This window comes from Orbicella franksi, chromosome 5, assembly GCF_964199315.1.
Source record: "Orbicella franksi chromosome 5, jaOrbFran1.1, whole genome shotgun sequence".
Classification (NCBI taxonomy): Eukaryota; Metazoa; Cnidaria; class Anthozoa; order Scleractinia; family Merulinidae; genus Orbicella; species Orbicella franksi.
Window position 1 is genome coordinate 4,675,746 of NC_138149.1, and position 23,859 is coordinate 4,699,604.

Consider the following 23,859-nt stretch of genomic DNA (forward strand, 5'->3'; position numbering starts at 1 on the left):
TATCCAGTCACCTTGCCAAATTCGCAACGTTAGTCATAAAGGATTTGTTGTATGGATAAAAAAGAACATTATTTTCTTCCGGGAAACAGCGGACAATCCCTTGTTGGCAAGATAGTGCCATCCCGTCAGCATGGGTAGCCAATCCCAGAGCAGGATTTGGTTCATCTTGTCTGCTCGCGGAGCTAGCCGTGTAATAAATCTTGTATCGTTCGTTCGCTTTGGCTTGCACTGACGAAAACGTGAGCTTATAATTTGAAGGCTCCGTTGCGTGCCATGGCGTGAAACATGTGCTTAGTCAAGACGTCCCTTTGTTTTCATGTCTGAGAGCATAAGCTTGCAGTGAAATCTCAAGTAGTCTCCTGGATAGAAATAAACGGTTTAGTTTTAAAACCAATTTAGCAGTTTGCGGAATTTTTAGACCGTTTTTTTTGGAACGTGGATGTGAGTGTAATCACCTTCGATGTCCTTTTCGCACACAACCCAGGAACACTCACCACTGTTCCAGCAAAACAAGAAAGAGTACATGTACTACTATGAAATATTTTCTTGCGACGTCAATGCACGGTAAAATGACGACAACTGGAAAGAAACATGAGGATAATTTTAAGTTTAGACTTTCTGGGTTAAGTCCACTGCGATAGATTCTTGAAACAACTTCGCACGGTTTAGAAAGTATCTTTTTTATAGGCGAACGACACATCGCTTTAATATTGAGGGTATTTTTCATGAAATGTCCGTGCTACTGGACTGAAACCCACCTTTTTCGAAGATGATAAGGTTTTTATTAGAGTTATTCTCGTGAATAAACCTTTAACCCACCTTTTCCGGTTGTCTATGCCCAGTGTGGATACATGGGGTGTTGAACAATTCACGATAACTAACTGGAGTGTTTATAATCAATCTTATTGGGTGTGTAGCGTGTGTTCATTCACTTATTGCACAGACAATGAGGTCGATTTCAGCGTGGCCTTTATAGCCGCACAGTCAGTGAAGCAAGCAGCCTGGTATTATCTTTTCGATCGTTTAATATCGTTCTTACCGCAGAATCAATAAGTGTTTTTAAACCGTTGTTGTTTCTTTTGCTTTGTAAGGAAAACTTCCTGTAATGATCATACAGTCGGTTTGTTTTTTAGTGCTTTACCTTAAATTACCTTAACTTCTTCCATGTTGTGTAGACTTGTCGAGTTAGCTCTTTCTTTAAGGAATTAAATCTAAGAAGTATTTAAAGATGGTTAAACTAATTAAGATCAATCACTGAGCTACCGCGCTGAACAGTGATTAGAAGGGAATTTTTCCCTTGTCCGTTGGCCATAGTTCAAGGTTTAAAACCGTTTAATGCAGTCAAATTTGATTAAGATCTGATTTCTCCGAACAATATTGGCACTTGTCATGGAAAATGATTGCGAGAGTAGCGAAATTCGTCAAATAGAGAATATTTATCCCAATTTATCTCCCAGTTCTCAGCAAAATGTTTTGTAATCTAACATACAGTGGAATCCCGATTAATCTTAACTGCCAATAACTCGAGCCAAGAGTTCGTTACCTTCTCGAACAATGTAATTTTATCCCCGATTTCTCGCACTACCCAATTTTTTAAACCGATTTTCGTTTCCCGTGGAGGTTTGAAAAATCGGGATTCCAGTTTATACTCATATTTTGAGCTTGGGCCGACAAAGAGTAGTTTCAACTATATTAGTGAAATTACCAGTGAAGAGCGAAAACCCTTGAGCTAAAATTCCGAAAATTTTATAACATTATAGTTAGTCGGGCAAATTAAGTTCGTGACGTGACGAGAAGGTTTCCTCCTTTTGGTGAAATAAACCGTCTCTTTTCCTGCCTGTGGTTTAGTACACGGGATGTCTGCATTGTTTTTCCGGTAATTTACAGTATTGTTTTTTAGTCTAATACCTCTCCACGCCTAGTTTCTTTTGTTTTCCACTTCATTTCATATTCAATATTGGTGCGGCTGTCTGACAACACAAGTGTCTCATTTGTTTCGCGAGGAGTGCACAGCTAAAAATATTTTCGTTGAGCCGTGGTATGACCAGCTAATAATCCGTAGAAAAAACGTTGTTGTTGATCTTGATTCGTCCAGATGCCGACGGCACGGTGGCATTTTCGAGTGAGTAGATCGAGGTCTTCCTCTTCCAGGGGTGAGTTCACTTTCAAATAGTTTTGTTTTTAAAACGTTCCAGAAAGTAAAATTTCCGGCAGCGGTTTCGGTTAAGTTAACCGGTGTTTGCTACCGTCAACAATATTTGCGCTAAATTGCTTTTTACAGGTAGCAAAATGTAATGCGATGTTAATATGACGTTAGTTTTGTTTGACTGTGGTAGAGGAACAGGCTGTGTTGTGAAATTTGCTTGTTTTTAGTGTTGAATTGTGTAAAGTTTGTCGCCGATTTGAAGTTGTACGGAACTATTTCAGCACTTGACGGCCGAAGCCAAAGTCCAAACTCGGTGCAGAAATTTAAACTTCGCGTCTTGGAGATAAAAACTTTTTGAACTGTAAGTTAAATGATATGAAAAAAGATTATATTCCATGCTGCAACATGGTTATTGCAACAGAAGTTAACCATCACGAAAAATCAAAGCCAAATTTGACGACACAAACTTTGTTCGACTATATTTTGTGAAACCCAAGAGAAAAAAAAAATGGTGAAACCATTTCTTTTCTCTGCGTTTAAGGGGACATGTCATTTATAGAGCTCCCGTCAAGAAACCATTTACATTGCTGGGTTTCTTATAAACTATGACATGTATCTTTGTTTTTGAGCTTAAGAGATAATGATATTATAATCGATTACCAGACGAAACGAGAATGTGTTTCGAGTGAATACGTTCAGTTCCAAATGGAGATTTATGTTACAACAAAACAAGACAAAACAAACATAACTTCGTTAGCGCTTTCGATTTCACAAATATCTTCAAAATTGCTCTTTTGTAATTTTCGTGCACGCAGCGGCTTCATCTGTGAAATTAGCAAAAACCACAGTTTATAAAAGGTCAAACAAACTTAACATTGTCCTTTGGAAATATGGACTAAATGGAGTTAATTATTCTCTTGTTTTATCGTTAATGGCATTCCCGTGTAATTTTTTCGTCGCCAACTCGCTGCAGCTCTCATTTTAGTAAATACGTGTTATTGTTTTAGCAGTTGAAGAGTTTTCCTGTCTGTCGTCGGCGGGTTTCAAGTGAATTATTATTCATTCAAGATCACAGAGTCAAGATCTCATGAGTTATTCATTCGGTTTATTACGACAGAAGAGTCTGCGATTTTATAGTGCTTGCTATTTACCACGCAACCGCAGGATTTCCCGCGCTTGGCAACTCGTAATATAGCATTACATACACCAAAAGCGGAGAAACCAAGTTTTATGCAAGTTATTTCGCATCTTGTTGCCGCAACTTAAGTGACTTAACACGCTCGTAAAGGGAACCGATTTCGAGAGGCTCAAAACTGATAACCTAGATCACAGGAAGTTTGATGCTTGAGAGTAGTTAACAATCATTGGCCTCAGTGTCGATGAAAGTGGCGGATGTTTACCTTGCCGCGAAAAATGATTGTGCGGCTCGGAGTTGAATGTTCTTCCGTGCTAATCACTTCCGAGCTAGCCAATCAGCGCCCGAGAAAAGCACTATTCACTTGAGCGGATTCTTGTGTGGTAGATAGAGGCTATCACAACCGCGTGGGGATACGAATTTTATCTAGGAGTACTGATGGTATCTCTCACGGGTGAGGGTAGAGAACGAGTGACATATACCGTCAACGCGAGAATCCAATGGCTAACGATTGCGAACACTGGAAAATATTACATTACCAAACTTGAAAACTTGAGGCTAACATTTTTAAAATTAGTTCAGTTTAACGTTCTTGATTTGCACCTTCGACCGTAGTGTGGTTTTCAATCGTTAATCTTCGAAAGGAAATGTAAGATATTTCCTTTGGTTTTGCCTTTCCGTGCAAGCGGCAAAATAGAACATTCGTTCACGTACTCGCACCAAAATTCGAATGCTACTTGCTTGTTCGATGCGCGGAAAAGTTGTCTTAGGTCTTCGCAAAGTTTAACCCTCCAGTGGCGGAGGAAATTTGCTAATGTTTCTATATTTGACTTCTCAGTCAGTGGGTGACGCCCATATGACAGAAATTAAGGTGGGAAAGTTGCGGTAGCCGAAATGTCATGTTCTTATGTCGAGAGATCAGCGCAAGCTGTCACGTCGGCTTACTCCTAAGATTGAAAAAGAACGAAAACTCGTACAGGAAATTGAATGAAAACAAACCTTCAGCAATTCAGTCAATTTTTCGAAAGCATTTTGTTAACTGCTGTACTGTAGATGGAACGGTTCGTGTTTTCAGCCGTTGAGATCTAAGAAATGTGAATTATCTTCACTGACAACAAGATACCACTAGTTTATTTTAATTTGACTATTCCCGATAAGCAACGATCGTTAATCAAGGAAAGCCGTTTCATTTGATAACCTTTAAGACAGTGCTGCGAACAAAAGGCCCGGGGGGTACGCCCTTATATGGGCTATATCTATATACGTACGTGCGGCCCCAAAGGATATGGTTTTTTCAGCCGTTTTGGTCATAAACAGGGTATCGAGTTTGGCCATTTTGGTCTTAGTATGGTTTTTGCACTCTGGTCTTAAATTGGTTATGGTTTTTAGAAGAAGCTACTTTTTCATCATTATCGATAACACCATCAACAAAAGCCCTTCACAAATAATGTTGACGGCAACTGCGTCAGGTCATAAATAAGGTATCGAATTTTTGGTCTGGTCATAAATAGGATAGGGAAAATCGCAGATTTCGATAATAAATAGGTTAAGGATTTTGGGAAGCGGGCTGCACACCCCCACTCAGCTTTTTCTTGGAGTACCCCCCGGGACAAAAGAAAACACGAGTATCTTGTTTCACATCCAAAACACGTTGTTGTATGCACGTGACAGGCAAATGCTGCCGTTCTTTTCCTCTTTTACAACAGTAGATCATGAGTGGATTAACCTCGTTTTGAGTTTTGTGCCAGAATGTTGCGTTAGATAACAGTTATTTCCGGTTTTTTTCCACCGTGGTAAGGCTTCCGTTGGAAAACTTTTCGGAATTCAGGGCTAGTTATGGCGTATCTATTGCGATAAGCTGGTTTTGTCAGAGAGGAAAGACCTTTAACTTGGAGAGATGTTTTAAATCTTGCAATTTCAAAGTTAACTTTCATCCGACATCGCGTTGAAAGTTTGTTTTCTGTGGTTGTGTTCTTGGGTCGTAAAAAAGGTTGAACTCTAGGCATGTGTAACTTAATATTCGTATTTACAGCCAGGTTTCATCGGGAAACGATTGATGTCATCGACGTTTCTTGTTGTCCAATTTTAAACGCCCCTTCATTTTATTTGTTGAAAACTATTTTAAAATAATGTCAGTGCTGACATCTGAGTTCGTCATCTGGTTGTCGAGCAAATACTAGCTGGGACACATTCCATAACAACATGGCTGGAGATAGCTTTGGGAGAGATTTTGCTTAACGAACGTGGCGGTTTGTATTTTCTTCCCTTGGCTGGAAAGCTAATAGACTGTGTATGTCATACATACTCAGAACAAAATATGTTTCGGTGACTGGGGAGAGTTAAACTTATTTTTTTCTACTTCTTGACAGTTTACCAGTGGCTTTCCAAATTACAGGGTTGTTGTTTTGAAAAACCACTCTTGCAACGTGTAGTATAATCCAATCACAGTATAAATGTTCTTTTCTAGACAGAAATCAGTTACAAAACCCAAAACAGTTGTGATTTGGCTTTTGCGCGCGACTTCCTTAAGTTTGGCGCCGTTTGTATGTTTGGCCGCGCTGAACTTCATTCGCACCAGCTACGTGTAGTTTTTTCCCGCGCAAAACGGACTGGTACCGGTAATGTTTCCTGTGCGCGCTCGACAACTGTTGCGTGTTTTTCAGTCCATTTTCCCTCGATTGCGATTGGTTGTCCTTGCTTCAAGCTCTGATTGCTTCTCTATAAACTATTCTTGTTACCGCCGTAGGTCAGCCCAGCTGTGATTGGTTCGATTGGAAAATGCGATTGGACAATTGCTCTAGGAAAGGGAGTCGATGCAGAACTAGATTAGGTGGCATACACGGGGTATACGGAAGTACAGTGCATGCGAATGAAAATACTGCCTCGGTCAGCTTTTATTGTTGTACTTATTGTCAAGTTGTGCGAGACAAGTTGTCAAAACTTGTTTGTATAAAAGTTCATGGAACGAATCTGTTTTGCCGAAATTTAAATTTCTATAGTAAATCATGGGTTTGGGTCTTGATGTAAAAAAAAAAAAAAAAAAAAAAATCAGCCTTCCTTAAGTGTATGTATAATCTTCCTTGGCTATAGTTTTCTTTTACACATTTGAAAGTTGTCTTCCTTTAAGACAATGGAGTCGGAAATTAATTAAACAGAAAACTTTAAGTCCTTTTTTTTACCTTAAAGTTTTATATTTTACTTTCATCGGCGAAATGCATATATGGAAATTAATTAGTTTCAAAACTTTTGTTTTGTGGCATTTTTCATTAGGTGCATGTGATTTGATTGGCGAGGGTGGTTTAATTCAGTTAATTATAATCGATGGACTTTTAATACCCCGCCATACCTCCAGGCCGAAAATTCTGTGCGCTATTCTTAATACAAACTGACATATTTCTTGCTTGCGCGTTGGAAATAGTGTAAAACACCGCATATTCTTCAAATTAGTTAGCTTGAAAAGCATAAGTGAAATCTTCCTCTCGAGCCACAATGTCTTTCAGAAGAATTATTGCATTATCGAAACGTGCTACGACTGTCAACAGCGCCACGAATCCTCGCACGATTTTATGAAAGAATAGTTTGCGCGCTGTCAAATTAAAAAGCTTTGTATCTATTGTGTTTATGTTTCGTATCAAAGGAATTATCGTCCAAACATTCCATTCTTCAATTATACAACAAAAGAACAGGGAGCGTGTTTATTGTTCCTCTTGAAAATGCCAATTATAACTCGCTCCATCGCGCCGTTTTCTTTGACAAGCGCAACGAAGCACAACAAGAAAACCCTGATTAGCATACTTTGGCTAAAGTGTTTTCAAGAAGTAAGTTTGACCTCTGATTAATTGCAAACAGTTTCTTGTGTGATTTGTGTACAGAGTTCTGTATTTGTGACAAATATACAAATTCACTCTATTTGGGCAGTCTTAACTTGGACAGAGGCTTGTTTGGTTTGGTTATAGACAACGCCCAGAAATCGAAGATGTTCCTTTAATAATCTGTTCCTGTGTCAGATCAGAGTTCATTTCTTGCTATTCCGGGCAAAATGAAACAGTATATGTTCAGGTGTTTGCTTAAAATGAGACTAAAAACCCTTAAACTGCGCTTTCGGCTACTGGACAAACTTTAGAGCAATGCGTGCTCTTGGCAACGGGGTGCAAGCTAAACGGGGGGCTAAAATGGCGACATATTCTTCTTTAGTTTTGTGTGACATTTGTTCTATATTTGTGGTGGTCAAATTGACTTGCCTCTATCAAATCGAAATCTGCCCTTAAGGTCTTGACCTGAATCCGCTTTTATGTGTGATCTTGGCAAAGATTAAATCTGATCTTGTCAAAGACTTGATGGCGAAATTGAACGCTATCCCAGCTTACAGATTGGCCGAAAATCCTTTCCCACGCCGAGGGCTCGCCTGCCGGCATTGGAAGTTTCCTAAAGAGGAGCTATTAAGGAAGTATTCGCACAGCTGCAAATTCGAGAGTCAAATGATCCAGACACGCGTTGAAATGTTTACCCCGGTCCATTACAATTCTCGTCAGACCTGTCAACCTTTTTTTCCGCAGTCGCATCGAACAATCTAAACCAATCAGGTTGAGTTCTCCTATGATGCTTTTCTTCAACCTCTACCGAAGCGTGTCGGAATTGTTTCGCTATCTTTGACGTTTAAGTCAGTCAGTCTGTGTTTGCCAGTCGCGTTGCGTGTTCATGTTTTTACGGCAGTCGCTTTGCGAGCGTGATCGCGCATCAGCGCTAATTGGAGCTCATAATTGATGTGGCTTAGTTTACGTCTTTGCGATCATACCGTCCTTTTGAGCTCACAGAAGCTACCATGAGCTCAGGTAAAAACAGATGCTTTCGAGTCTCGCGTTATTTCGTCGCTTGAAGCTTTCTAATTGTCGCGAGGACAGCTGTGCTACTATCCCGAGTTTGCCTCTGTTCTGCGCGCAGCGGTATATTTCAACTTGAAGCCGTTCTCAATCAAATTATTTTCTTCCAGGGCTCAAGGGGAAACTTTTTGGTGGCGTCAAAGTCAAAAGGGCCCGCTCGTTTTCTGGCAGAGAAAAACAGAAATGGTCTGCAACGAAGGAACCGAAAGACGGTGAGTCCATTTAGAATCGGAAGTCTGTAGTTTATAGTAATGACTTTCAGGAATTTTTCATTGTCTCTCACTAAATCATTTAGTGCTCACTTTAGCTTCATTACCATGGATTTATTTTGGGTAATTTCACGCGTTATAGTCCGTGGTTATTGTTGCGGCTTGATTCTCACTCGGGTCAGTCGAGATATCCGGTTGATTCGCATTTACCAACGATTTTTACAACAGTGCAAAAAAATTTTTGATAACGCCCAATTTGCAAGATGATAGAATAGCACACAGTGTGTCGCGCGTTCTTTGACGGTTCTTAGCTGCTTCTGAATTAGCAATCGGCCTAAATCTTTGTGGTTATTTCGGTAAACGAAGGAATTCATCTCCCCGTCACGTACTCCCTGAATCTTTACTAAGTCAATTTAAATATTGTTAAAGGTTACTCGTGTGTGTATTGTCTTGATCTTACCAGTGACTTGCGGTAAAATCGAACAAAGCCCCGGTCAGGCCTAATGAACGGGTGCTTAAAAGGCACAACCTATTTTAGCAAATCTGTTTATTAGCGACGATTTTTTACATTCCTCCCGAATGAAATCTTTATTTTTGGCAAATCAGCCGTTGTTCTTCAATTCTTAAGCACTGACAAGTCGCTTTGGAAGTGAGTTTGAACTGTGTTGTTTAGAACAGATCCACGCGCGTTGTGTTTATATTTGTCTTGTTTGTTTCGCGCGTGATCTTTGCATCTGTGGCTCTTCTAAGCGCACTGTCCTGTATCTAAACCGTCCTTACCGATGAGCAGCTTAGCGCTTTAACTGAATGACCTTGCAGCTAAACAGTACAAGAGATACCGTAAACACGGCAGACAAAAAAACTGCTTGGAGGAGGTGCATGAACAATGGCGGCCCTTCTTGTGGTATTGTTCGGAGGACTGTATAAATCTCTAAGATAACAGTGGTGACAATACAGTACAATAAATCGTTTCGTCTCTTTGGCGTGGTCTCTGCATAGCAGTGGCTTGTTTTAAAAGGGACATCTACACTCCCACTTACTTGTAAACCTGCCCGTGGGGGTGTAGAGACCGGTAGCTACGGAGACCGTACCGCGAGATGAGACGAAAAAGCGAGGGAGGTATGACTCGATTTTTCGGGAGCAATTGTTTTCCCTTTGAGGCGTAAAACAGCTGTTATTAAGCTAAGGGTTTAGTCTTTGCAGTTCTGTCCATTTATGGAGGGCTTTCGTAGTTTTTTGACCCACTAAGTGAAGCCTGAAATGTGAAGTAGTTCGTGCTAATTGGCTTCAATATTTAACACCCCGTAAACGCGTTGTCAATTTTGCGCCGCATCAGAAATGCATGTTTTTGTCTCACGGCAACTGGTGCGAGGGTTTTTATCAGATTAAGATATCAAAATCACAAGGAACCTGCCCACAAAGGTAGTGCACGTTTGTCCGTTGTGTATACGGATGCGATCGGTTTGTTTGGCCGCGTGAGTCAAACGTAAATATTGCCGCGTCAAAACGCGTTCACAGAACGCTTTGAAAAATTGCGCGGCTGCAACGATCGCGTCGAGTCAGTGTCTAGCCGTAAGCGCTTTACAACATGGCTACCCAAACTGCGGAGTGATGTGGCAGTTTTCAAGTGATGGGAGATAGCCAGACCTTTCTTGTGCGCTACACTAAAAGGCAAAAATGTAAGTGGTTTCCAGTTTTAACTCTGGTAATTACTTCTAAGTTGACGAGAAACTGCATTCGCCGATTGCAGCAGATGTTTTGATGAGAGTACGCGGGGGCCGCTCGGCGTAATGTTTTCGTTCGCGGAGAGTATTAATCTTTCGGCTTCCGCGCCAAATTGATCACAGAAATTTCGCTTTTAATTCATGTGGCTGTAATTAAAGCAATACATCACTAGTATCCGTGGACAGATTTGACGTGGTGAATTTTAGTGGATATAGTCCGGCGAAACGTCGACTCTGCGTTGAAATTTAATTTAGTAACTACTTCTCGGCGATCGTTTCTAACGTTGCTTCTAGATAACCACACATTTAAACATAGGGAAATCATTGCAGAAATTGTCTGTTCGTATTTTTCTTATTATTTCACGGCTGTTTAACCGTTTGAAAACGGTGTACCTTCCTTCCGTTCAGCTAGTCATCGCGCTGTCATATTCGACTTTTGGCACAAGTTCTTCACACTGGCAGGTTTGGTAGTGTAATTGTTATTTACCTCTAGAAAAATCTTCGCCGTATAGTTTGTTCACTGCCTCGGGAAATTTCCTAAATCGCGTGCGCTTTCCTCTTTCAACTACGGACACTACGGCACAAATCATAGATGTCGAATTTTTGATTGCAATTTAATCCAACAAGGTACTTTTTTCTAACAAAACCAGTATCTAACAACATATTTACATAAATCGAGGACGACATGGAATAATTAAGCTCCTGAAACTTAATGTTCGTAAATTCACTCCGTACGTTATCGAGAAGACCGCCATTTTTGTTGTTTCTGTCCCACGCTGAGTGTAGAATTTTCATATCCCTTCTCGCACAACTTGTCGTAGTCACGAATGTGCGTACGAATTTTTTGCCTTCATTGTCAAATTTCCTTCATCAGGATAATGTATGTTAATCAAGGTTTCGTTCAAAACTAGTCGTCTTAATAAAATCGCATTTTTCGCGGCGAGTCGAGAGAGTCATAGACCTTTGTTCGGAAGCGGTATTAAATAAGGGAGAGTGTAATTATAGTTCTACCATAATTTTCGTTTTGGATCCTTGGTTACTCGATGAAGCGAATTTAATATGACAACAAACCTACTGTATGTTCGTGTTCAATTCTTTGAGTTGTATGGTAATAAATGTCCCACTGTGGAATTTATACGCGGGTGGTTAGAATACAGCGCCCCATGTCATTGTGATCGCGAAAACATTCACAGATAAATTGAATTTATGATATTCAAAAACAATCGTGGACATACAAAACTTATATTTACTGATTTCGACGAAATGCTTTAATTTGAAATGTACCTAGTTCGAGCCAAACCGCACGCTTCCATTAAGTTGTCAGTTTCGTGTTTGTTTTGAAGTCTTAATTGAATTTTTGCAGCTTCTTTTGTGCTGTAAAGATAAAGATCTTTTACAAATAATAAAAAAACTACCTTGCTGGATAGCGATGGCATTTTAATTTGTTCGAAAACTATTGGCAGTGTTAGCTTTGTTCTTTTCTGGAGACAATGTAGCGTTAATTTATTTACAAGAGCCTTGTTATTGTGGATTGTGGTTTTCTTGTATATTGTAACAAATTTGATTTTGCTTCCTTTCAAATTACTGATATCCTGTTGTTTTGCCTTGAACTTAACGTTTCCCGATTTATAATTAAGCTCGTTTGAGGTAATGACAGACGAAAATCCTGAAATTTGTTTACTTGTAGCATCTCTGTGTCTAAGATCACAAATTTCCTTGTAGAGATTTTAAGAGCATGTTGGAATGCCACTGTTTGCAAACAGTGTTTATTTTGTCTAGTATTGCAACTTTTTGTGGTAATATATTGATATTTAATTTTTAATAAACAAAGGCCTTTTTAGTAGTAAATTTATACCAGTACATAGTAAATCATGCATGCATGTCATCCTGTATAATTATAGATATATTTTTCCAAACAAGTTCTGTTCCTTAGACTATGCCAATAAAATTATTTTGAAGGGATTTGTTACCTGTCTGGGTGGGAATTTATTTTGAATGTTCAACTAAACTTAAGTGGATTAGACAGACATTTCATATTGACCAGAAATATTGGCCATGTTCAGACATCATATTAAAAAGAGCTTTGTATTCTAGCTAATTCTTTAAGCTTCGGATGATGTTTTTAACCATAGTTTGACCTGCTCCCTAGTCAAGTCCCAGTTAAAATAACTTTTTCTTGTTGGTATTCAGTTTCAAGGTCAAGTCTTTTTGCATGTTCTGGCTTTTTGTTCAGTGATTACGTTCTTGACACTGAAGAAGTAGATATTAAATTAATACATCTGTCAGGGTGGTGTTACTGGAGTGAAGTTTTAATTGTCATGATCTGTTTTAGTGCTGTCCTATGTTAAGACCATTCACTTTAATAGACTTGGGGTCCATATTTTTCTTATTGATTGATTGATTGATTGATTGATTTATTTGTTAATTAATTTATTGTTTTATAATATTTGTTCATTGATTTATTCATTCATTCAACTATTTGTTTGTTTGCTCAATACCACAACAATGTAATTCCTTCTTATCTCGGCATTTCTTCTGTTCTTGAATTCTACTCTGTGTTGTTAATTAAAGAGATAAATGAGAGTAACTTCATTCAAACTTATATTTATGGAGATCGGGTTCACTTTATCTACCTTTCCTTCCTTGGCAGTTAATTAATCATATTTAACTAATGAAATATATGTTTACTTTACTATTTGTCCATCATATATTCCTTGCTATCATAGAAAGCCATTTATGTTATGGAAGTGAAGTATTGGTTAGGGTAAAAAATATATTTATAGCTTTTTTTCTAAATGTAAGAAATATGTTTATCTTAATATGTTTCAAAAGAATTGAATCTTAGTAAAATAGTCCAGATGTATTGTTTGGGTTGTGACGTGAACAGGAATAATTTCAATATAAATGACTTATTAAATATTTTTATAGTATTTACCTAGTGAAATTAGCATTTGTCTTCAATTTTCATGCCTAAAATCATTTCCATTAGTTTTAATCAGTCTTTGATTAACACATTGATCAAATGAATGCAATGACAATGATTTCATTACGGTTATCAACATGAAGACAATAAATATTGGTTTTCACAGTCAAGCAGACATTTTGAATCAAATTTCTTTATATATATAAAAACAACTTTCAAGTTAGTTAGACAAGGCAGCCAAGATAATTCACAATCAGTTTATTTGCCTTTGGCCAGGCTCTTGATGAAACCTCTGAATGGTCAGCGTATAATGAAACTGAATACATATTTTGTATTGGGTGTTCCAGAATTGTTGAATTTGCCAATGATGTACTCATTATTTAGTTATCTGAACCTCTAAAAGTTATTTAACATGAAATGAAAACATATTTGTTATAGTCCAAAACTAGATTTGCTGGGTAAAGCTTCATTTCATCATTATTGGCAATGTACAGCTTGAAATGTAAGTTAATTATTATAAGTGTTTTTCTTCATGAAATGTGTTCCTTTTCTGACTCATAATTTTTTTTTTCTTAAATGTGGATATTGACTTTTGTAGTTTTTGTTTATATGAACACCTTTTCTGAATTAAATAAATTAAATTGAAAGAAATTTCTTCTGCAACGTGATGAATTATTATTGTTAGTTTCTAGAAATTGTGAATACTTTTTTAACTTTTATTGTTGTATTCAATTTTTCAACCTATTTATTTTATTTTGATTAATTTTAAAATCAAGCCGTCATGTATAATTAATGTAATCTAAGTATGTAAATAGCTGTGTGTCGTGGTCGACAAGACAGGAGGAAGTTTTAATATCTTATTTGTGATGTCTTCATACAACAGCATTCTCAGTTCTGGTATCTGTACCATGTAGATAGGACAAAACCTGCATCAGGGGGTTGAAATTAAGACCTAAGCTAGTTTTTTTTCCTTCCTATCAAAAATCTAACTTAACCTGTGTTCATTATTTTATTAATGTATTTGGGTATTTCTCCATTCTTGCCTACCTGTGATGCTTGCGTGATTCTTTGAACATTCATCTGTCCATCAGTTCTTGTGGGTAAATTAATTCAAATTATCGTTTCTCCGATAAAGATTCAAGCTTGTTCAATGTCACCAACTTATCATGCAGATAAGATATTGTAAAATTGTCTTGGAATGTAAATAGTACTGTTTTCAATATGCTACTTGTCAATTTTCTACTAGTTGCCATCTATCACGGAAGTAACAACCTTGAAAGATTTCCTTTCTAGGAAATCTTTCAAACCCTGTTTACTAAACTGTAGCGACAAAGATTCTTATTTCTTTTGGTTATCAGCATTTTCATTCTTTTGATCTCCATCTCTTAAATTGTATCAATGTGGAGAATAGAAAAAACTGATGTCATTTCATTCTTTACAGACACAGCCACCACTGTCAGTGACTCTGAGGCTAAAAACAATGCACGTCGGCCAAGAAGGCGCACCACCGGAGGTTCAGAGGTTGGGGAGGAGGTGGAAAAGGCAAAGAGATTACAAGGTCAGGGGAATTCCAGTGAACCAGATGCCCAGTCCACGCAGACTCTTTCTCGCCAGCAGATTATTGCCATGGTGAAGAAACGGTTTGGTTTGAAACCAGGAGAAGAGAATGGTAACAAGCCAAATGGAATTCAAGAAGAACCACCGGTAAACTATTTTTCATTTATCCTGTTGCTATAGAAGGGAAATGATAGAAATATAGGAGTTAGTTACAAGTGGTGAATGGTGGTGTAGTGAAAATCATCAAGACTTTGATCTTGAAATTTAAGAAGAATTCAGAGCTCTTGTCTTGTGTTGACAGAAATAACAACGGTGTGAATACTGATTTCCTGCTTCTTTTAGTACTAAACAGTGAGTGGTTTCATCGAGCAGATTAAATTTTATAACAAGTTTTGTTTCATCTTTAAGAGCTTACTTTTCCCATTTGCTGGTAATTAATGTTTTCTCTTGTTCATTACTGACAGTAGCAGCAATTTTTGTAACTTTGTGTTCTGGATGGTCATTTAAATAATAATATTTTTGAAAAACCCATTTAGATTTTTTCCCTGCATGTATTTGTTAATTTTTTCAGTGACACAAATCTCCAGGTCTGAAATAATCTGCCATTATTAACACCATATATGGCTTGCATATGCATCTTATTCAATGGGATTAGGACTAAGCTATCCTTGATTAAAATGAATGACTTTTGTCTCTTGAAAAACTTGTATATGCAAATTTCTCAGTGTGGGTCTTCAAATAATTATATGTTGTCACTACAAGACTCTACACTTGGATTTTTTGGCTGCGCACAAAATTTTACTCTCTTTTGTAATGGAACCAACACACTTCATGTACAGAGTCAGGGTATGTTTATATGCACCATACTTCTATGTAGTAGGTAATCTCAATGTATAAACTAGCAGGCAAAATTTATAAGTGAAAGGTATAAATTATTTCTTAGACAGATCTTGTCAACATAGATAGTCTGCTGTAAACAGTGTTCAAAACAAAAGACTCATCTGATAGCCAAGGGTTATTTGATTTTCCTTCCAACAGAGTGTTAGATTTTTAAACCATTACTAACCTATCAAGTAAATAATATTTTATGGCCTTGCTTGTTTCATGTTTAGAAAAATTTCCTTTGCGCAAGTTGGTCTTTGCGTCATGTATATCACTTTGGCCTTCCCAGTTTAATTTTTCTTTGGATGCAGACAGATCAATTTTACTAATCCTTGGAAAACTCTTTCTAGCTCTCTGGACAGACAGAACTATTGTCTCTACATAGCTAGTATTATTTTTAAAAGTGTCAAGGTAAGGTCTGTCATTAAAAATAGTCATGGCAGATGGCTAAAATTGTAGTTTACTTTTTCTCTTATGTGCTTTTGCAGTATTTTATTTAAATTGTAGGTGAGATAAAACTATGCTACTGTAATTGACTCTATGCTCTAATGCTTTGTCGTCAAGACCCTGCACACGACTTGTTTTACTAGAGATTGTGTGAATTCAATAAATAATTTATTTGCTTTTTAATTCCCTATGCTCCAGCTGTGGAACTAAATACACTCAGTTTGGCTATAAAATTGTGTAGTTCTGATTTACTTTCTTGAACCTCACTTAAGTAAATTGATATCATAGCTTAAAGGTCCACTTTCTTACACATTAGAATTAAATAAAGATAAAACTGCGTTTTAAAAAGGGATAAAAAAAAACAATTTACTATGTGAAACAATACAGTTGGACCCAGCTAATTCAAACTGGGTTGTTACGAATTCCCCGTTATTTCAAACTCAAAACCATTTCTCTTGGATTTACCCTTCAGTCATTTGCTATTGGCTATTTTGATCCCCTACTATTCTGAACAATTTTTTGTTTCCCCTGCGAGTTCAAAACAGAGGGGTTCAACTGTACCCTGAAACAGTTGTAACTATGTGCTAGCAGTGGCCTCCAAAAGACAAGAGTTTAGGAATATTATAAAAGCACACTTAGCTGTTTGTTTTAATAAGAAGAGTGTTGGAGATCTGTCTATCCAAACAAGGATGATGAATAGTGCATGTGGCAAAAATCAAGACAAAATCAGGAACTTTGTTGAGACCAGTAAACAAACTGTGCATGTTAGAAAGTATATAAAAAGTAAACTGCATTTCTAGCCATCTGCTATGACTATTTACAATCACAAACCTTACCTTGATACTTTTGAAATAATGCTCACTGTTACAAACAATGGTTCTGTCTGTCTACAGAGCTTCAAAGAGTATTCCTAGGATTAATAAAAATACATCTGTCTGCATTCAAAGAAAAATTGAACTGGGAAGGCCAGTGTGATATATATGACAAAGGTAAACTTGTGCGAGGGACATTTTTACTAAACATGAAACAAGCAAGGTCCTAAAATATTATTTGCTTGATAGGTTAGTGATGGTTTAGAAATGTAGCACTTTGGTCGAAGTAAACCAGTAGCCTTGGGATTCTTTTTTAAGCACTCAAAAATGCTGTCAGTGTAAAACTAACATAAGTTCTGGGCAATCGAAGAAAACTACTGTGAACTCTTAAAGAGTCTTGCATAATTTCAAAGGAATCTGATCAAAGTAGTAAGGTTCTTCATAAGTAGATTATCAATAGACCAATTTCGATATATTAAAATTCAGCCTAAAACAAAAGACCTCATTGCGAGGCTCTGGGGAATAACTACAGAGTTTGTGGGGTTTATTCCCGAGAGCCTCGTGCTGAGGTCTATTGTGTTAGACCGAATTTTAATATATCAAAATTGGTCTGTTGCCATCATTACTAACATTATTTTGCAGTTGCAAATCCTTATGACTTCTTGTTGAAATAAAATGATTATTGTTGGGTTTCCTGTTATCTAGTTACAATTCTTAAGGTTTGATAAAAGTTAAAAGAGACAACATTGTTCTGCTAAAAATAATTGCCTTTTGTAGGCTATACCACCACCTCCAGCTTCTTCTCCGAAGCAAAAAAGATATGAGCTGTTGTTGGACAAACCAGGGACATATCCAACAATGCCAAGAAAAGAAGAAAACCACGTGTCTCACACAACCTCAACACCAGGTACAATTGCTATCTAATGTAGTTAAACCTCCCCTAATAGACACTTGCTTTATAGGGGACCCTTCCTGTAAACAGACACTGAGTCTGTTGCTGCCGCCATGCTACAGTTTTAACCTCCCACAAGTGGACAATTCATCCAAGTGGACACCTGTCCCAAGTGGTCTCTAAGTTCTTGAGACCCAAGAATGTCAGATTATGGAAAGTTCTACTATGAGGCACCTCAAATAAGGAGATGCACCTAAAATCTGGTGTAGAAGGGATGCACTTAAATTAAACATGGCTGTTGTTAAGGGGTGTAACCTGTAACTCCTGTAACAGTTTAGGGATATGCTTGATAAGCCCTTGATGTTAAGAGTGAAATTGTCTTTTGTTCTTACAATTCACCCACAAAGTAACAAGTGTGTTATGGGTGTAAAAATCAAGCAACAGGTGACTCCAAACTTCATTTTTGACAGCCCTGCAAAAGGAGGGACCATTTCTAAGAGGACATGTCTGTGTGGCATACCACGAGGGAGCACTTGATGCAGTCCTGAAGTGTTAGTGATAAAATAAATAATACTGCCAAAGTAAAGAGATCTGCAATTGTATCCATTGTGCCACTCTTGTTGTTTATCAGGGGTTGTATACCTACAGTATGGTGATGAGATCAAGCGTGCAATGTTACCAGCAGGAATGGAAGGTCTTCAACAAGTACAGACATTGTTTAATCAAACGTTCTCCGACAAGATCAAGAACAATGACAACAGAAAGACCATCTACATAAAGGACAACTCTTGTGGAGTGTTCTATGAACTTGACAATGTCAGGTAATTTTGAAAACCTGTATTTAGTCTGCTAGCTTGTTTCAGCAAATACTGTAATGTTTCAAGAATGATGAATAGAATTTTGATATTGAGTTCCTTTATTAGTTCTTCACAACTTGTGATACAATCACTTCATAAAGTAAGTCTGCATATGACCAAGTGGCCCTTCCAGCCAGCGCTTACCTCCAGTTTCTGTAGAATGAAGCAACTTGGAGTATTTCTTCTCCTTCCTGGATGGGATGCTAGTCCATCGCAGGGTTACCCCCAGCATTAAATTTGCCGTTACCCATTTATACACCCGGGTGGAGAGAGGCACTCTCAGAACACAATGTCCCCAGGAAGGGCTGGAACCTGGACAGCTTAATCCGGAGTTGAGCTCACTAACCATGAGGCCACCGTGCCTCCCACAGTCAGTCCATGCTGATACTATATCCCCGGGTGGAAAGAGTCACAGAGACATTTAAGTGGCTTAAATTTTCCAAGAACACAGCAAAATGACCCTGAACCAACTGCTATTGATATAAATTGCAACATACTTACCGTAATGCAGCCACACACCTAACCGTGCCTATTTGTTTTTCCTTAGTGACTTGTCAAATAAGTCTCACCTGAAGATGCTTGAGTCCAGACCATTCCAGAATGGTCCTATCCCTCATTCTGTCAGCAGCCCAACTGCTGTACACATAGGAGCTCAGGTAACAAGCACACCCCTACCTAACCACAGTCACTACGCACCAGCTGATGTCATCCACAGTGGTGGCAATGGCAATGTCAGATACACACGAACAACAACAGTGACAAGACAGGCAAGTGGAGGTCCCAGCATCACAACAGTTACAAGAGTGGTTGGTAACGATGAAGGTGAAAATTCGTTGCCGCACACTGGAGGAGGTTCTCTGATGAATCAAAAGAAAGTTCCGTTACCTGGCCTTGGTACAACTCTGAAACCAAGAAGGTACTTGCCTGCTTATTGCTGCGAATAATATGTAATAAAAACCATGCACAAAAGCCTCCTGTCACTTGAGGTTTCTCTTTAGGCCTAGGTAGTAGATTTCAAAACTTTGTAGCTTTTCAGACCCTTCTTGAAGCATTTCTTTTAATACTTGTTAGGAGGGAATCTTTTTGATGCCTTGGCCTTTTAAGATCGTGTGCCAAGAAACAAGTACTCCACTAGTCTCCATATATATCAGTGTTTCTGCCAGAGCGCACCATTGTGGAAATCCCGCGTTACAATCAGAGATAGCCCCCAGAAAAATGAAAAAAGGGCCAATTTGGCCCTTTCCTTTTACAAGACTGCAGGCATAATATTTTAAACGCCATCCCAGAGCTCGAAATTGTGATCAATACAGTCGCCCATGCAACAAGCATTTCATCCTTGGCTACCAAAAATTCTGGTTTAGTCCCCATAATACGGCATAATGGCGACTACATTTCTCTGTGTTGACAACCAGTAACGGTTATTTTGTCACACTTTATGTCCTTCTAGAAAAATCATATTGAAAGATCTTTGTTTCTAAAACATTCAACATAAGAAAAGAAGTCAACCCGTCCTTTTGCTTTGCTGTATTGATTCTCTCACATCAGAAAACTTCCAAATGGCTGATCATGTTTGAAATCGCCCTATAATGCAAACCCTTGATCATTGACTACATCCTGTAGGCCTAAGGATTGTTCTCTTGTAATGCATGGATCCTTCATACTACTATCTGATTCAAAAGAAACTTTATTGAGTAGAAACCCTTCAAAAAGCACTTACTATTAAATTTTATCATAGATCCTAATAAACTGCTTTATTTCCTTGGTACCCTGATGCATTTTTTCCTTCTGTAGCTTTCAATTTAGTGGCCCCTTCCCTAAAAAATTGGCCCCTAAAAAAGATCTTCAGGGGCCACTTTGGCCCTCAAGTAAAATTTTCTGGCTGAAACACTGCATATCATACAGTAATGCTTGAAAGAAGTTTATGTGTTAACCCTTAAAGCCCCAATGTCAATGTAGAAATTATCCCTACTGGTCTCCATGCATTTCTTATAGTACTAGTTGGAAGAGTTTGATGATGTATCCACCCTTCAAGCTCTGATGGAGACATGAAAATGACTCTTCATTCAGTACTGTTTTTGTTTTACCAGCTGGGAGAATTCAGATTTGCTTCATGGTTGGGATTTTTTTTCTGTTATTGCATTTACATGATTGCATGTGTGCTTAACTTTAAGGTCATCACGTGACCCAGTTGAGGATCAGCTTGACACCCTTACCAACATGCTTGAAGATGCCCTTAAAACAGGGAGCCATGATAGCTTACCAGGCAAAAGTGCTGAAGAGAGTGCGTCCAGCTCGCAGAGCAGTTTTATTGACCATGGTTCAACAGAAGGTAATGAACCAAGTCATTTGCAGACGTTTAGAACACGGTTCAGGAGTGATTCTGGAAATGAGTCCCTGTCGTCTGATGTTAGCCCGACTCCACCCCTAGAAGGTACACTGCAGTAAGCAATGATGAGGACTTGAAAGAAATTTCTACCTTTAGCGTTCTTTCCCTTTGTTATCTCTTTCGTTAAAGGCTGCATTAGTGTATAGGATCATCCAAAAGGTCAAACAGATCTCTCTTCACACTCTTCTTCAATATTAGATATCTTCTAAGGGATACGATAACTTATACCATCAGTAAACAAATATTGATAACAATTTTTAGTCATGATTTATATAGCTGTTAGCAAATGGAATTGAACTGTGCACATTTTGTTGCTGTACATGTAAAACAAAGTCATCTTTCTTGTTCATACAGTGGAACCCTGTTTATACGGTCACCAATGGGCCATGAAAATTTGGCCATATTAATGGGGTGGCTGTATTAACGGGTTAGGGTCAAATTTCATGACTGGTCTAAATTGAGTTACATCTTAACAGATACATCACAATGGCAATTCTAGACAACTTTTCTTTAATAAGTATTGGAATTTATACATAAATCTTTAAAAGATTGAAACTTCAATCAGTACATACACTATTAACAATGGGAAGATGAACGTAACTGGTTTGAGTGGCTGTATAATCCCGGTAGAATTATAAAGGCTAATGCAGGTTGGGATTTCAGAATGTGGCTGTTGGCCACATTAATAGGGTGTTCTTTTAAGAAAATGTAAGGGCATTTTGCCAGGACAAAAACAAGGGGCTGTAATGACAAGCTGACTGTACTAACAAGGTGACGGCAAGGCTGGGTTCCACTGTACTCTCTTTTCTGTTCTTCACTTTTGCTTTCATTTCATTTTGCTGGTCATTGCTTTCTTCTGCATTTGTTGTGTTCATTGCACTTATTTATCATTTGAATTTCAGTGTATGCATTCATGTTTACAAGCCTTTTACATGTTCAGATAATGGAAGCACAGTTGGATGAAACATCCAATTTTTCCTCATTTACTTAGAAAGCCACCTCTAACATTAATGTTCGCCATAAGCCCAGAACTTAAAAAAAGCCACCATATGCATGGCAAATCAGAATAACATTCAGCAAGTGTAATTCTTGTTCCACTGTTCATGATGCAGACTGTTAAAGAACTGGGAATTATTTAGTGATAATTATTAGTATAAAAAGTTATAAAAACTGACATTACCCTACATCCACAGGTAAACCCAAACATGTACCTGCCCCACCCCCCAGAGCATCTAGTTCCAGAGAATCTTCTTTGAAATACAGTCAGACACTTCAAAGAGAACACACCCCTAGAGCAACTAAGCGAGACATCAGTGTACAGTATCAGACGCAGACACTTCCACTTCCGTCATCAAAACCAAGACAATGGTCATTGGACAGTCCCACACCTTTGTCATCAAACAGTTCAGCCTCTTCTGGCAGCCATGCCTCAGTCAAATATGAAGGTTGAGATTTCAAAGTTTTTGATGAATCATGAAGTTGGTCAAAATAATTAGAATTATTGTTAGAATTTTGTTGTGCAACTTTTGGTCAACACTGCTCATCAAGTGATTCAACAAAGTCTGTGAATGTCTTAAAGGAAATTAGGAACATGTTATGTAGCTACAGATCTTCAAACAGGTTTGGGTCATGCAAAAGGTAATGGAAACATTACAGGAGAGAACAGGCTCTTGAAGCTTTTTGTTGTGTTATAGAGTTATGGGGCTATTAGATTATAAAGCCCCAGCCAAACAATAGCAGCATTTCAATGCAACATAAGCAACATGCTGCGCATGTTTGGCCACCCTGTTGCGACATGTTGGGTGTTGTTGGCTCAAATTCGACCACACCTAACATGTCACAACAGGGTGGCCAAAAGCGCTCAACATGTTGCGATGTGTTACATTGAAATGTTGTGATCATTTGGCCTTGGCTTAAGAATAACAGAAACCAGCTGTGACTGAGAAATACTTGTGAAGAAGCATCTGTTTTTTCATCTTTTTTATTTTCCTGTTGCATCATGCCATTTAATGAAATAATACTACATTTTGTTTGCAGGTCGTGTTAAGGACAAGAGAGCTCTTGAGGTACGAGCATCAACACTCCGTGGAGACATGAGGATGCTGAGAGCTGAGCTTAGTCAGCTGAAACAGTTCCAGACATTCCAAGCGCAACAGTTTGAAGAAATGATGAGACATGCAAAGGAACAGATTGTACAACGTGTTGCACAGATAAGCAATGGTAATCATGTGTGTCTTAATCCGCTTTTGTAACCATGTTATGTTGATTTTCAATCGTTTGTTTCAAATATTTGCACTTTTGCAATGAAAATATTGTTATCTTCCAATTAAACTGAAGATCTGGAAATAATATGGAGCTTTATACACACCACAACTTCTGGCCCTGATATTTTAGAAGAAAGATTTCACTGCATATTTAGCTTTTAAAAGAGAATAAAATGGCTCAAGGGAACTTACAGTTTAGGACAAATAAGTCTGATGATGGAAGAAATTTAAAGCTAACAATTTTTTTTTGTGGTAGTTACAGAGTGATCTTTAGTAAATGGTTTGAACCCAGGAGTATCAGTAGTTCATATAGTGTGATCGTCCGCGTGAGGGTAGTTCTGTAAAAGAACTGTTGTTGGTGAGTGACATTTCGACAATTGAGCAGAAGTCATCTCGGAAGGTTGTCGAAACGTCAGTCACCAACAACAGTTCTTTTCAGAACTACCCTCACCCCAACGATCACACTATACGAAGAATGATCTTTCCTCGGCTTGTATTGGTTTATTAGCCAATGATTATCACAAACTACTGCATTCAAATTCATGCAACTTAATGTTGGCCCTCAGGAAATTGCAACAGTGAATTGTGCAGAAGTTGTAATAATTGTTTTAATATTGGTCATTTGTGTTCTTTTTAGCTGATGATACTGCTCTGAAGTCTGGGAGACGGAAAGTCCAAATGGAGGAAATGACTTACATTCGAGGAAAGAACGATATAAACAGGCATATAAGGTATGGTAACAATA

The 23,859-nt window shown here is 38.1% G+C and overlaps 1 protein-coding gene across 5 annotated transcripts in view; it reads left to right on the top strand.

Annotated features, from left to right (window-relative positions):
- The window catches only part of LOC145487372 (uncharacterized), a 32,161-nt gene that overhangs the window by 3,304 nt on the left and 4,998 nt on the right, over window positions 1–23,859 (top strand). The window contains exons 1-10 of one of the 5 annotated variants that reach the window (XM_081466135.1): window positions 1,493–2,153; window positions 8,272–8,373; window positions 14,459–14,721; window positions 17,493–17,622; window positions 18,239–18,428; window positions 19,012–19,380; window positions 20,636–20,895; window positions 22,044–22,295; window positions 22,888–23,070; window positions 23,752–23,845. In XM_081466135.1, coding sequence (XP_081322261.1) covers window positions 2,096–2,153; window positions 8,272–8,373; window positions 14,459–14,721; window positions 17,493–17,622; window positions 18,239–18,428; window positions 19,012–19,380; window positions 20,636–20,895; window positions 22,044–22,295; window positions 22,888–23,070; window positions 23,752–23,845 — 1,901 coding nt within the window. In that variant the 5' untranslated portion in view covers window positions 1,493–2,095. Of the gene's footprint in view, window positions 1–1,492; window positions 2,154–7,426; window positions 8,114–8,271; window positions 8,374–8,415; window positions 10,050–14,458; window positions 14,722–17,492; window positions 17,623–18,238; window positions 18,429–19,011; window positions 19,381–20,635; window positions 20,896–22,043; window positions 22,296–22,887; window positions 23,071–23,751; window positions 23,846–23,859 lie in introns of those variants that run through there. The other 4 variants (XM_081466136.1, XM_081466133.1, XM_081466134.1 and 1 more) reach the window with 4 other exon arrangements.